This window comes from Aspergillus steynii (assembly GCF_002849105.1).
Source record: "Aspergillus steynii IBT 23096 chromosome Unknown P170scaffold_8, whole genome shotgun sequence".
NCBI lineage: Eukaryota > Fungi > Ascomycota > Eurotiomycetes > Eurotiales > Aspergillaceae > Aspergillus > Aspergillus steynii.
Window position 1 is genome coordinate 874,522 of NW_020194405.1, and position 13,926 is coordinate 888,447.

General features: G+C 51.2%; 6 protein-coding genes across 6 annotated transcripts; 2 read left to right on the plus strand and 4 right to left on the minus strand.

Annotated features, from left to right (window-relative positions):
- Positions 1–45: 45 nt before the first annotated feature.
- On the minus strand, positions 46–1,083 carry P170DRAFT_479534 (Zn(II)2Cys6 transcription factor domain-containing protein; the record flags this gene model as incomplete). The annotated part of the gene is made up of 1 exon (XM_024853693.1): positions 46–1,083. The coding sequence occupies one exon, from the start codon at positions 1,081–1,083 to the stop codon at positions 46–48; it is 1,038 nt and encodes a 345-aa protein (XP_024700305.1).
- Positions 973–2,422, minus strand: P170DRAFT_440173 (sugar phosphate isomerase/epimerase family protein). Its single transcript, XM_024850014.1, has one exon. It carries the CDS (start codon positions 2,207–2,209, stop codon positions 1,211–1,213), a length of 999 nt encoding a protein of 332 aa, XP_024700306.1. The 5' UTR covers positions 2,210–2,422; the 3' UTR covers positions 973–1,210.
- Positions 2,423–4,032, minus strand: rrp3 (RNA-dependent ATPase RRP3). Its single transcript, XM_024850015.1, has one exon. It carries the CDS (start codon positions 3,929–3,931, stop codon positions 2,525–2,527), a length of 1,407 nt encoding a protein of 468 aa, XP_024700307.1. The 5' UTR covers positions 3,932–4,032; the 3' UTR covers positions 2,423–2,524.
- A 167-nt stretch (positions 4,033–4,199) lies between these two features.
- Positions 4,200–4,900, plus strand: P170DRAFT_271368 (uncharacterized protein). The gene has a single exon (XM_024843143.1). It carries the CDS (start codon positions 4,254–4,256, stop codon positions 4,659–4,661), a length of 408 nt encoding a protein of 135 aa, XP_024700308.1. The 5' UTR covers positions 4,200–4,253; the 3' UTR covers positions 4,662–4,900.
- A 198-nt stretch (positions 4,901–5,098) lies between these two features.
- On the plus strand, positions 5,099–7,362 carry P170DRAFT_415917 (sodium:solute symporter family protein; the record flags this gene model as incomplete). The annotated part of the gene is made up of 3 exons (XM_024847091.1): positions 5,099–6,083; positions 6,134–7,188; positions 7,246–7,362. The coding sequence occupies exons 1-3, from the start codon at positions 5,183–5,185 to the stop codon at positions 7,360–7,362; spliced, it is 2,073 nt and encodes a 690-aa protein (XP_024700309.1). The 5' UTR covers positions 5,099–5,182.
- P170DRAFT_440175 (putative DEAD/DEAH box helicase) lies at positions 7,218–13,504 on the minus strand. The gene is made up of 4 exons (XM_024850016.1): positions 13,416–13,504; positions 12,695–13,343; positions 10,760–12,645; positions 7,218–10,680 (listed from the first exon to the last, which is right to left on the minus strand). Coding segments are annotated over exons 1-4 (5,673 nt in total). The 5' UTR covers positions 13,418–13,504; the 3' UTR covers positions 7,218–7,544.
- Between the last annotated feature and the right edge of the window lie 422 nt (positions 13,505–13,926).

The following is a 13,926-nucleotide window of genomic DNA, read 5'->3' on the forward strand; positions in this document are numbered from 1 at the left end:
CGGGGATAATTCATGAGTCGCAATAAGAGTTCGCGTTGAACGATTTCACGAAACATAGTAAGAGCTCAAGGCAGGATATTGCACATCAGACGCGGTCTTCCCCTTGCACGCTGCCAAAATGAGCGCCCCAAAGGGTGGGATACCATGAACCTGTCCGTTCTCCATCATAGCAGAGTACTGGTGCAAAGACATTATAGAATTCCAAGACTCGGACATAACTCCACTCCATACCTCGGCCGAGTCTTCATCCCACAGGGATACTCGAACATCGAAAGGGAGCGAATCGATGAACGGATTCCGGACGGAATAATTCCTCTTCTTGAGCGAGTACACGCTGCGAAGCAAGTACCCCACGATGATTGTGCGCCGGACACTTTCGGCAAAAAGCCAGGCGCGCTTCGGACTAAGCGTGTTTGGCAGTTGGATAGGGGCTTGCTGCCACAGTCGTTCGGCCAGGTCCACGAGCATCGTGCTGACTGTTTCCGAGTACGGAATTGCCTCGGTGTCGTCTTCGTCGAGGATCAGGATACATTGGATCAGAAGCAATGCTTGGATGCAGCCAAGAAGCTCGTCAAAGTTGGCTGTATGGTTAACCTGTCTTTGCAGCTGGGCTGACTTGCGGCGCAAGAGGGGAGCTAGACTGACAGCGTCCGCCCGAGTTGCTGTGACATGAAGCTTGCAGAGCGCATGAACCTCCCGGATAGCAGCTGGGGGACTTGACTCCTCGAACAAATCCGGATGAATAAACATCGTCTTCATGTTTTCAGCAAACATAACAGGGAAGTTGCGGATCCCTTCGTCAAGAAAACGAATGACGTCTGGATCGTACCCTTTGACTATTTCCAGACTCAAGGAAGGGTAGATGCGAGGATCGGGCAAATTTCTGGCCCGAGTTATACCCGAGGTTCTGAACTTATCGACGCTGCTCTCCCTTGTAAGTGGCTCATTGGCATATTCGCAAGCGGCTTGTCTCTTCTGGCATCGGCTACATTTCGGCCACCGCTGATCACAACGGCGCTTGCCTTTCGCACAGGCCAAGCAAGATCGACGCAGCGTCGGCGGCCCTGGCGGCTCAGGAATCATCATCAGAGCGGGCTCTATACAGGAATGTCGGGATGGGATGAGGACGGAATGCGGAAAAACTCGGCATTTGCATTTCAGTCGGCCGACAGACGATCTGATCACGTGCCTATAAGTAGATGACTAATTTCTAGAGGCGCCCCATCGGCGGACCCACGGCGGCCTGGACTTTCCTCCACGATTCCCGAGCCCGAATGGCCGCCGTCTCGGGCTCAAACTCCCTGCTACGCATCTGCCGATCGAACACCTCCATCGAAATCCAACCCTGAAACCCCGTCTTTAGCACCCACGTCTTCACGACCTCCGGGACTGGCATATACCCGCCCAGCGATGTCTCTAGCGGAAACGGCCTCCCGTGCTTCGACCACGTGAACTCCGGTGCCTCGCCTTCTACATACCACGGATGAGACGCTGAGAAGGGCGGATCGAACCGCTCACCGTCGGAGAGCTGGACGTAGAAGATTTTCTCGAGCGGGACGGTGGCCTTGAAGCGCTGGAGCGAGTCACGGAGGTCCTGGTCGGCGGAGGGATATTTTCCGGAGGTCTCGAACGGACTGCCCCAGAGCTTGGTGAGTTCGTGGAAAGTGTCCAGGCACAGACCGAAGTTCGGCCGATTGACAAGCTGCACGAGTCGGAGGGCCGTGTCCCATGTTGAGCAGTATGTTCCCCAGGAGAGGTACTCGTAAGCGATGGCAACGACGGGCGTTTCGGCGCTGCCGAGGTCCGCGAGCTGTTGGAGTTCATGGACGATCACGTTCTCGTCTGTGATGGCGTCGGGGTTGAATTGCGATGGGACCTGGACATAAGGGGCCTTGAGGATCCGAGCGATGGCAAGCCAGTGTTTTGCTGTGGCCAGTCTGGTGCTGAGTGGGGAGCGGGCGCCTTCGAAGTTCTCGAAGGGCGCGAGAGCGAGAACTTCCACGTTGTTTGCGTCGCATAATTGTTTGATTCGGGCGGCTCCGTCCAGGATGGAGATGTTGTGCTTGTCAGAGTAGGTCTGTAGGTCTGAGAAGACGACTTCGATGCCCGTGAATCCGTACTTGGATGTGAGTTGGATTTTGTGGTCAAGGCTGTGTGAGGGATGTTGGCCCAGTGAGAGGGAGCCGAGGGCTTGTTTGTTAGACTGCATGGCTTCCTTTGGGAGTCAGAACGAGCTGTTGCATATCAAATAATTGTCTTGCGGGAGTTCATGAGTATGTTAAGTATGCCCCCCGCAATATCGGAATCAGATTTCCGTTTTGGGTGAGTTCGGAAATCATCATTTCCTTTGGTATAGCTTACCATGAGTTCAGGTATAATGCCAATCAACTCCATATTGAATTCCGCGGGGCATTCTAGTAATCTACTTCATTGAGCCCTGCATCGCGGGATTATATTCACAGATACACTCAAATTGGTATTAAGCTCTAGACAAATCAAACGCTTTTGTGGGAGTTCTAGTAAATCAACCCTGATCTTCATCCATACCGTCTCTCGATCTCTTACCACCCTTCTGTCGGAATTTCGATCCCCTGCCCTTCTCATCCATATCCCGCATCTCGATCGCAGCCGACCGTTGAGCTTCGCCGACTCGTTCCGCGAAGACCATAGCCTCGTCCTTGGCAATCTTATGCTCATCCAGCTTCTTGCCCAGCGCTTTCTCGGTTCTCATCCACGTCTCGATGTCATACTGCGTAACGAACGAAATGGCAATTCCGCTGCGGCCCGCACGAGCCGTTCGCCCGACTCGGTGAATGTAGGATTGGCTGTCCTGGGGGAGATCGTAGTTCAGGACGAAGTCGACGGAGGGGATATCGAGACCACGGGCAGCCACGTCGGTAGCGATGAGCAGGTTGCGCGCCTTGGCGCGGAACTTGGTGATGGATGCCATTCGGGCACTCTGTGAGAGCTGTCCGTGGATGGGGATGCTTCCGTATCCGAGGTTTCGGAGCATGAGGGTCACTCGCTGGGTTTCGTGGATTGTGCGCGTGAAGATCACGCCTGTTTGTCCGGCCCATTCGTTGAGGAGATACACGAGGTAAATGTCCTTGTACTTGTGCGGCAGGAAAACGTAGCGCTGGATAAGGGTGGAGACAGTTTGGTATTTGGATGAAATTGAGAGGCGAACAGGGTTGACGAGAGAGGCACGCTGAAGGGACTCCACCTTGCTCGACATCGTCGCGGAGAAGAGGTATGTGTGGCGGCCCTGCTTCGGGAGAATCTTCAAGATCTTGTCCAGCAGGGGTCCGAAATCCATGTCCAGCAGACGATCCGCTTCATCCAGAACCAGGAACTTCAGCTGTCGCAGCGAGAATCCCTTTGTGTTTTCCATATGATCCAGCAAGCGACCCGGCGTCGCGACGATAACGTGCGGCTTCTTCCCCAGGGATATGGACTGCGAAACCATATCCACACCTCCGATCAACAGCGTGCAGCGGACCGAGATCAACGACCCCAACGCCTCGACGACCTGGGAGGTTTGCTGCGCAAGTTCACGAGTCGGAGCGAGGATCAGGGAGTGTAGGGATTGAGGGCTTTCCATCAAGTTCTGGAGGATTGGAAGGACAAAGGCGGCCGTTTTTCCACTACCGGTTTCCGCCAAACCGATCAGATCGCGCCCTTGTAGAGCAATCGGGATAGACTGCGCCTGGATCCTCGTGGGAGCCTTATATCCGAGTTCCGTGCAGGCGTCACATAGCTGCTCGATGACTCCGAGTTCTTTGAAGGTCTTGGGGGCTTCTTCCTCGGCGACTTCTGGCTCTTCATTCTCTTTGGATTCTTCGGGCTCGGGGGACGGCGAGGGAGAGGTGGGAGGAGCTTTCTTGGTCGCGGGTTCGCGATTCAATTTCCGCTGCTTGGAAACTGGCGCCATTGTGGAATATTGAGGCGATCGAACCTCAAATCACAAAGACGATGGAGTGAGAGAAGGAGGTTGACGGGGTTTGCTTGAATGGACCTGGACAAAATCGCAACACCGCGGAGATTAAAAAAAAAAAAAAATCTCCTGATAAGGAAAAGCTGTGCTGATAGGAACAGTCACGTGGAAATTAGTCATCCGCTCCTCGGGAGTTTGCATTCAAGCATCTTGAGATTTGAAATTCTCTTTCTCGTTCTTTATCTAGGTATAATGCCGCCTATAGCGATAGAATTGTATTCTAGGCAACTCATATTCCAGATTTTTGGCGGTTTCACTCATGGTTGGTACCTCATTGTGTGTAACTTCTATTTCCGGGGTTCAATGTATATTTTCACAGCTACACGAGCGACAATGGCTCCTGAATTGTTATGTAACTCGAGAAAAGGGGGGAAATCACCTCTCGCTACTTTTTAATCTCAACAGTGTCAGCAAACCGATTGTCTGGTATAGTACTTTGGAATTTTTATTCTTTCGAGATGGCAGAGGCGAAAGAGGAGCGATCATCACGTGCCATCTCCCAGTTCAAGGCGACAAGGCGACAAGGCAGCATGGCAACAAGATCATGCCGTATGGGGTTAGCGTCGATTGTGTTATTTCCGAGAGCTTCGGCCTCAGACTCTGCCAAGTCCCTCTTGCCAACCTTTTATGTCTGATGAATCCAATCCCTGGCGAGATGGGTGACTGATAAGTCTTCCTTTTCGTCCAGATAAAAAGTGACTTAATATGGTTGTTTATTTGTATGCTTATCAATAGGATGATGATGCATGGTCTATTCTCCAACCCAAAACTCCGGTTGATGATAACCGCAACGCGCATAAATGCAGTCCAGTCCTCGAGTCGCTTGATAAAGCACACGAGGCTTGTCTCCAACTGAACTTTGATTGTGCTTATCAACAAAACATTGATGGAGCTGCGACTGTCACGCTGATCCCGTGTGTCAACCGGGGCAATGATAAGCTTTGCCGGGTCTTCCCCGTCCCGTAAACCCTTTGAAGCCCAAAAGCCATTGGAGTACTCAAGTTCATCCCGTGTCTGCTTATCGCAATTCTCTAGTGGTCAGATCTAGTTGGGGAAGGAATTGGAGTCGCTATGATACGACATGAACTAGCGATAAGAGTATCTCGCATGCGGGGTACCTAGTATAAGACAACTGACCTTGAAGCATGAGCACTACCCCAGACACACAGGCCATCACCACATCGCGAAATGGCAAACGAACTGAGAGTTCTACCCCCAGGAGCCGGATACGGCATCGTGATCGGCATCGGCGGCGTCTTTGCCCTCTTCATGCTCTGCCTAACCTGGATGCAGAACCGGTATACAAATTTCTCTACCCACCGCGCCGAAGAATTCAACACCGCTTCACGATCAATCAAGCCGGGTTTAATATCCGCGGGGATCGTCTCCTCCTGGACATGGTCTGCGACGCTTTTGACCAGCTCGACCTTCGCTTACAACTATGGCGTTTGCGGGCCAATGTGGTACGGCGCCATGGGGACGCTGCAGATTCTTCTCTTCTCGCTTATCGCGATCAAAATCAAGGCGAATGCGCCGGGCGCGCATACGATGCCGGAGATTGTCCTCGCGAGACACGGGAAATTGGCTCATCTGACGTATCTTTATAATGCGCTGGCGACAAATATGCTCGTTGGAGCGTGTTTGGTGCTAGGAGGCGCGCAAGTGGTCGAGGCGCTGACGGGCATGAACGTGTACGCGGCGAACTTCCTCATTCCGGCTGTTGTTGCGGCATACGTGATTGCTGGTGGATTGCGGTCGACGTTCATCGCAGATTATACGCATACTGTCATCCTGCTCGTCGCTATTCTGGTATTTGGATTCCTGATATCCGCGACAAGTGATCTCGTCGGTAGCCCTGGGAAGCTGTACGAGCTGCTACAAGAGGCATCAGAGAACATGCCGATCAATCGAAACACAGAAGGATCGTATCTTGCATTACACTCGGTGGGAGGACTAATATTCGCGATTGATTTGCTCATCGCGGGATTCACCACCGTGTGGCTTGATCAGGCATACTGGCAACGAGCGATTGCTTCTAGACCGGAAACATCAGTCAAAGCATACATGCTCGGAGGCATCGCTTGGTATGGTATGTCTCCCCTCTCAGACCCCCACTCCTTCAGCCCTAACGATACCCAGGAATTCCATTCGGTTTCGCCACGGCAATGGGCCTCGGCTGCGCCGCTTTAACCAACAACCCGGCCTTCCCAACCTATCCCAACCCCCTAAGTGCACAGCAGGTAGAAGCCGGTCTATCAGCACCCGCAACTGCAATCACGCTCCTCGGCAAAGGCGGCGCCATCCTCGTCCTGATTCTCCTTTTCATGGCAGTCACGAGCTCCACATCTGCTGAGCTCATCGCCGTCTCATCCCTTCTCACCTTCGACGTCTACAAGACGTATTTCCGCCCGGACACCGACTCCGCGACACTAGTCCGTGTCAGCCACTGGGCCATCGCCGCCTATGCCCTGGTCCTCGCCGCCTTCTGCTGCATCCTCAACGCCGTCGGCCTCAGCCTTACCTGGCTACTAACCGTGCTGGGTGTGATCGTCGGAGGCGCCGCTGTCCCGGTCGGGTTGATCCTACTCTGGAGCCGCATGTCCACAGTCGCTGCCGTCGCGGCGCCCTGGATTGGATTCTGCTGTGGTGTGCTAGTCTGGTTCGTGACGTCGTGGAAACGCTCGGGGACAATCAGTGTCGCGACGACAGGGGACGAGACGAATGCCGTGGCTGGGAATCTGGCCTCGTTTGGAGTGGGGATTGTTTCCGCAGTGGTGTTGAGTTTCGTCTTTCCGCGGAAGCACACGTCTACTGATCCGCGACATATTGATCGGTCGAATAAAATCCTGGGGATCGCAGTTCAGTCTACTGGAGATCCTGAAGTTCTCGAGTCAAAGGAGAAGCAGCCTGTTTCTGATTCCTCAGTCAATGAGATGACACCGCCGTCGAAGAGCGAAATACCAGAGTATCTTGAGTCCAAGCAGATCGAGCCTATGGATCCTGTGCTTGTTCGCAAAGCAGAGAAAATAGCGTGGACTGCAAGTGCGGGATTCATTCTGATCGCTGTCATCCTGGTGCCGTTTACGTTGTTTGGTACACGGTATGTTTACAATCGGGAGTTCTTCACAGGATGGGTGGTTGTCTCGTTTATCTGGATATGGGTGAGTGTGATAATTTGTGTTGTTTATCCTGTGGTAAGTAAAGTCAAAGACCATTCCGGAGAGGATTTTTTAATTGAAATAACTACACAGGTTGAAAGCGCCGGAGCCCTTCGAGAAATCTCGCGAGGACTGTGGATGGATATTTGTTCTTTAGTTGGAATCAAAAAGAGCAGACTCCAAACGGACAAAAATGAGCAATCAGTTTGATAACGATACTCAGCCAGAACAGAACAGAATAGATCTTTCAAATGAAATTTGTGTTGAACAGAGATCATTCCAGAACATAATAAGAAAGAAACATAACCTCTCGAGGTATGAACCAAAAAGTGGCTCGGGTCCAAACAATGTCAAATCCAAACGAATTCGACCTTGAACAAATGACTCTGATACTAGGCCCACATGGCTTTGAATTTCCCATTGAACTCAGATTGGAGCAATCTGAATCCCGTTAAAACCTTTAACAATCGCTGCTCTTCAAGCACCTCGTGTTGAGTGCCGGACATTTCGGAATTAGAAGCAGTGGTGCGACCGTTAGATTGACCAGTGATGCCTGGGGAGGAGCTGATGTCTAGCTCTGGGTTCTCAGAAGTCTCTTCATCACTCAGTTCATCGTCCCAGTTCTCAGACACTTTCGATTTCTTAGCTTTGACCGGAGCAGTAACGGCAGAGCCGCCGCCCGATTGGTTTTTGCGATGACTCGCCTTCTGGTGACTTTCGGAAAGGACATCAGACGAGGAATCCCCAGCCTCCATAGCTCTCTTATCAAGCTCCTCATCATACGCATCCCCACTCCCCTGGACATCCAACATATCTGTATCGGTATTCGGCGCGAATTTTAGAAAATTCTCAAGACTCGTCACAACAGTCGCCAATACAAGCGAGAAGTCGTTCAGCACAAACCAGATATCACCTTTGCGGATCATGTTCCCAGTCTCTAGGGCCTGAACATTTCCGTGTCTGAAGAAGTCGTACAAGTACGCATTTAATGGCGCGTGGTCTTCCTCAGGGCCGATGGCCACATATGGCACGACAGACTGCTCGAGCCAGACGCCGCTGCGGACCATCTTGCACAGCTGGGAGATACTGGTCCAGGTGTCGCGGTGGCCAGACAGGGCGACGAAGGGGGAGTTCACGAGGGTTGGAGGGAGGACAGGCAGAGCTGGACAGAGCTCTGCTGGGGATTTGTCGCCGCCTTGTTTGAGGCGTGTGAGCGGAAGGGTGCAGTCTGCTTTTTTGATGTGTTGTTTGATAAACGTGGTTACGTATGCTGCGTAGATATCCAAGGTAGATTTGTTGTGAGCTCGGATGGCCTTGGCTGCTCCTTTTGGCAAGGGAGGAAGAAAGACGACTGAGGGCGAATGTTTGTCAGCGGATTTGTGAAACTCGATCGTTTTCCGAGGAAGGTAGCGTCGGCCAAAAATATGGGCCATGACAAGCATCAATGTGCGTGTGACGACCTCAGGGTTGCGATAGACGTCTTCACAGAGTTGGTGGAAGTAGCCCTTGCTGAGCAATGCATGAAATGCGAAGCTCGAGTTCTCGGTATAGTAGAGATGGGATATGGTTCCTGCAAAATTCAATGGAGAGCCTGACTGATCGAGAAGATAGTTCCGTCGCAGGTATTCGATCGAGAATCGAAGATGGTGCAGAACCGTGTGCTTTGCCTCCGGCCCGCCAAGGTAGATTCGGGGACACGATAGAACAGAGTTGATGGCCTTCACGGCGAACGGAGCCTGGCCAGACTCGATGAGTAGGATGAACAAGCGCAAAACCAAGCTGGTTGTGATCGGGAAGTGACCATTGAGATCTGGGAGCTTGGAACTGAGCAGCCGGCAGACTTTGGGATAGGCGATACCTTGAAAAACGACATTTCCTAGGAAGTCGAAACCTCGACGACCGGCTCGACCGGCTGCTTGACGAAATCCAAGTGCTGTCAAGAAGACAGAGTCGCCAGAGAACACAACCGTCTTACAGGGCATGTTGATTCCCAAAGCCAATGTGCCGGTGGCTATGACGACCCGGAGATAACCCTTTCTGAATAAGATCTCGCACACTTGGCGGTACTTGCGATTCAATCCGGAATGGTGAACCCCGATCCCACGTTTCAAACCATCTATGAGCCACTCAGGGATGGATCGTCTCCGCAACTCTTTGGCATACGAATCGAATTCTGAACGTGGAAGACACTTCATATCTGCCAAATGAAATCCGGAAAGTGGCTCATCAGGGTCGAACGAATCATATGGGCTTGATTCCACTGACGCAGATTCCTGCATCCTCTCAGTTCGCGACAAGCGTCCCTCTTCATCATTACTAGACTGCTTTCCTTTTGGCGGTTTCACTTTGGCGCGTTTCTCCTCAGTCTTCTTCCATGCCTCCCAGCCCGCGATCCACTTTTCCCACACAGGGCTGGAAGCTTTCCAGCATTCTTCTGCTTCCTGGAGCTCGGTAAGAATGTGCTTGCACAATTTCTCGCACCAGCTCCGGTCGTAGTTGAAAAAGATCGCCGGAAGGGCGCCTTGATCATGTAAAGAGCAGATGAGTGGAAGAGTGCTATCGAGGAGGCTACTGGCCCTCACTGTACGAGCGGTGCCTGAGTCTTGGGTTTTGGTAGAGGATTTCTGGAGCGGCGACCGAATGCTGTTGTGTAGATTTATTGAAAGCTCATTAAGAACTCTGTCGAAAGGCGATTCAGAATCTTTCATCCAGCTAGTCAGTGTTGCTTTGAGACTTGCTTCCCACCGAATGACATCAGCTTTTGCTGCAAAGTTCGGCAAAGCAACTGAGGGACGAAGAGCGTCATCAAGTGGAAAGTCTTCTGTCTTGTGCTTCTCCATACTATTCCACAACGCCAAGCAGTCCCGTGGCTCCAGCGTCAAGTCATCGGGCATTCCTCTCGACCGATCGATCAAACTTGCGACTGGGTGCATGAAAATCATATGCGGGCTATCATCAAGGCCGAGCGAGGCCAGGTGGGTGGGCGCAGATAGGCCATTGAAAAGAAATTCAGAGGGCGGGTTGTAGACGTATTTTCTCAAATCCGAATAGCGAGTTTTGTGTTCAATCATCTTGAGTTCGTTTTCGTTTGCCTTTTGAGTGAGACTTAACCAATTACTGAAAGCCTGCGGGTTGCCAACGGTTGCAGATAATGCAATGATCGGGCAAGGAGCGAGAAGGAGTAATTGTTCCCAGACGACACCATCGTCTGCTTGGCCAATAGAGTGGATTTCATCGAAGATGATACGTTTTACCCGCGATGACCATGTCTTTGCATTCGATGGCGAAAGCAGCATAATCTGAAGAATATGCGGCACAGTAATCAGGATCTGGCAACCTGTACAGTTGTTGATCCGGTAATCACGAGTATGAATTGCCCAGACAGATTTTCCTGCCCCGTGAGAAAACGTTTTTGAGAATCTCGCCTGAACCTCGGCAGCAATTTGGTTGACAAGAGCTTTGGTGGGAGCGACGTAAACTAGGACTCCCTCGTCACTCTCCTCGAGAACCTGCTTCATTGCATAAAACCTGCGAAAAGAGTTGAATTAGCACTCGTCACTTAGAAGTATCACTGTTCAACCATAGCTTCGGTGATATAATAACTTACGATATGAAAGTCTTTCCTGCACTAGTCGGGGCCACCACAAACAGGCTCTTTCTCGCGTCGATCTGATCAAGGATCTCTCGTTGCCACTGATCCGGCTCAAACTCGTGAACACGAGGGTCAGGCGCAGAACCCATACTGCGGTCCAGGTATGGGCCGGCATGAGTTAGCTGGAACTCAGTCGGGGATATTCCAATGCTCAAATTCCGTTTTTGAGAAGAGAGGGACACAAATGAGAAAGAAAGGGACCGTTGAAAATCGGATTGAACATCGATGGCTGGAAGACGCAACGCCTTGATGGTATCGTTGACACATTTTGCGATGATTTCAGTGACATCTTGCCTGTTTCGGATTTGAAGAACGGTATGCCAGATGAGCGCCACAATATGCAGCGAATTGGCTTTCCGGTTTGCGTTACATTCACCTATCCACAGATTGACTAGGATGTGAATGATGTAAGTCAGAACCTCGGGTTCGACGACCTTTCGCTTTTCCATGGACAGGCTTTTCAGGTACAGGGTTACTTTCAGGTAGCGCTTGGTGTAATTGGATTCCTTCTCAAATGTAGCGAGGCTGGATTTCCAAGCATTGAAGTATTTCTCATGGGTCTTAGCCTGTTTTGTTTGGTGGTAGGCTTCAGCCTGGGCTCTAGAAGCTGGCCCTCCTGATTTGGATTTGCCCAGTCGCTGTGTAGAGACCTTCTTGATTGATGCCTGCTTCTGAGACAAGTGTGCGGATGTGTTTTTGGAAGGGTTCTCATTCCTCGCCTGCATGGTTTTGAGAAAGACGGACTCCGGCTGCAGTATCCCGCCTGTGGGGTTTGTGAGGCTTTCCGCATAGTTTCTGATCTCGGCCATAAACCATTGGTCGCGACGATACATAAAAGCAAGTTGTCTTGCCGACATTGGAGCCTTAGTCTTATTGTCCAGGGGCCTTTTGTGGTTGTGCCAGTGACTCAACTCCTGGAAAGTTCTTGGCGTGCCTGAATCCAGTTCGCTTTCGGAAGATTTGTCAACTGCAAGAGATATTGGGTCCAAATGGGGGTTCATGATGGGGTTGCTGAAAGGGAGAACAGTGGATAGGTCATCCAAGTTGCCTGTGATATTTTTGAGAGATAGGCTCTGGCTCGCAACTCCGTTATCGCTCCAAAGCGAGCTCTCTTGGCTTCTGTTGTCAGGACTGAGAGCGTCGACGGGGAGCTCGTACTTAAGGTTGACATCACAAATGCGCTTTACAAGAGAAGCTAGTTCATCACATCGGCCGACGACAGACGCACTGATGTTGGAAGGTTCATTGCAATGTGCCAGGAAGTCAAATGTCTGCAGAAAAAGCCTTCCATCCAGCATGTCAGCTACATCGCAGACAGTTGACTTGCTGCGAATAAGGCGTTGCCACGACGGTGATCTCATGGTTTGGAATAGTATTTTCACAAAGCGTCGAAGAAACAAAAGTCCACGCGACGAGCTCGTAGTGCTGGTAGATCTCTTATCAATTCGGCACTCAGATATCATGGCGATATGCAGTATCATCGCTCGAGTTGGAATAATGTCATCGCCACTAGAACGCGTAGACTTTAACATGGCGCTTATTGTAAGCGCCACAGCTAGCTCTCGCTGACTCAAATGAAGGTCGGTTTCCTTCAGGATACCCACAAGAGCATCCGAGACCTCATCCAGAACGGCGTAAAGCTTGGGACTTTTGGACGACGGATTGTCAGATGGAATTTTTAAAATTGATGATGCAGGGCTGATATTTCCGGCAGTGACGAGGTTTTCGGATTGACGGGTGTATGCCGCCGAAGGATGCCTAACATCCAGAGGTTCATCCTCAACAGTGCTGTAAACTTGTCTTGCGGCGCGCGCCGATCCCTCCAAAATCGTTGCCATGACCTGAAATTGTTAGCCCTGACTTGATACAAAGAGTGGGCATCCGTCCTACCTTTGTATCACGACACTCAAGCATGCTGATAAGCGCTATGTTGTACCCGTTCGAGACAAACCAAAGAATCATCTTCCGGAGTAAAATGCTGGTATGCCGGATTGGCGAAGCAACATCGACGATCGGCTCACCCGGTGAGACATAGTATTCTTCACCCTCATCCTCGTCCTCGTCCTCACTGCTTTCGTCCTTGAGGGGCTGAAGTCCCGAAAAAGCTCCGTCGTGGCACATCAAAAAGTAAGCCCCGACCGAAGAAAGATAACCGCGGAAGTCCGAACACTCATACGCATCAAACGACCGCACCTGGATAGATGAAGCCACTCGAGGCAAATGCTCGGTCAGATGCTGTAAGATAGCTTCACGGGCCAGCAAGTACTTCGATTTGTCATCTGCAGCTGCATGAGGAGGCACGCAGGCTTCAGCATGCTGGGCGAAGAAAACAATGTGGAAGTTGCATTTTCGTTGATAGAGCTGTGCGAGAAATCTCTCAACCAGGTATGTCGCATGGAGAAGTTGGAAGCCGGGAGAGAAGTCAAGTTGATCCTCTGAGAGGCAGTGTAGTAGAAGGGAATCGCCTTCGATGATGAACAGCTCATCGCCTGCGTAGTCTCCGACGAGGTCGAGAGTTCTGGAGTAGAGGGCGTTGAACCTAGCAGAAGAAAATGGTTAATGCCAGAGTAAACAGCCATCCATCAAGGAAGAGATAGATGGATCACGTAACATTTGAGAAGCTCCTGGTAATGGGACATGTTGATTTGATTTCTCACGAAGGTGTCGCGTCAGGGAAGTTGAACGAGTTTGGAGACAGAGGTCTGATAGGGAAGAGATGGGAAAGGAAGGAAAGGAAGGAAAGATGGGAAAGGAAGGTGGTGGGCGGTTGTTGTTGTGGTCGTTTGCAAGCGGGGCACCTCGCGTTGGTGGGATGTACAGGGCGGCGCAGTGAATGAACTGCAGGGATTTATTACATGGCAAGGCTTTAAGTACCTACCTGCTCACATGGTCGCATTCACTCATCTATTGGAAGGATCCGCCTACAGAGATGCCTGAATTATGAGGATCATAGATGCCATGAGAATCCCGAAACAATTAATTAAATTGGGAACCCTTCTTGGCCGACAGGGCCCAGGACTCTTAACAAACTATTGAAGCATGTATTTATTTACTACCTCTTCTGTAAGCCTTGGGCCGATATATTTTCCGAGCATAAGCAGGTTATATAGGCGAGGGTGACA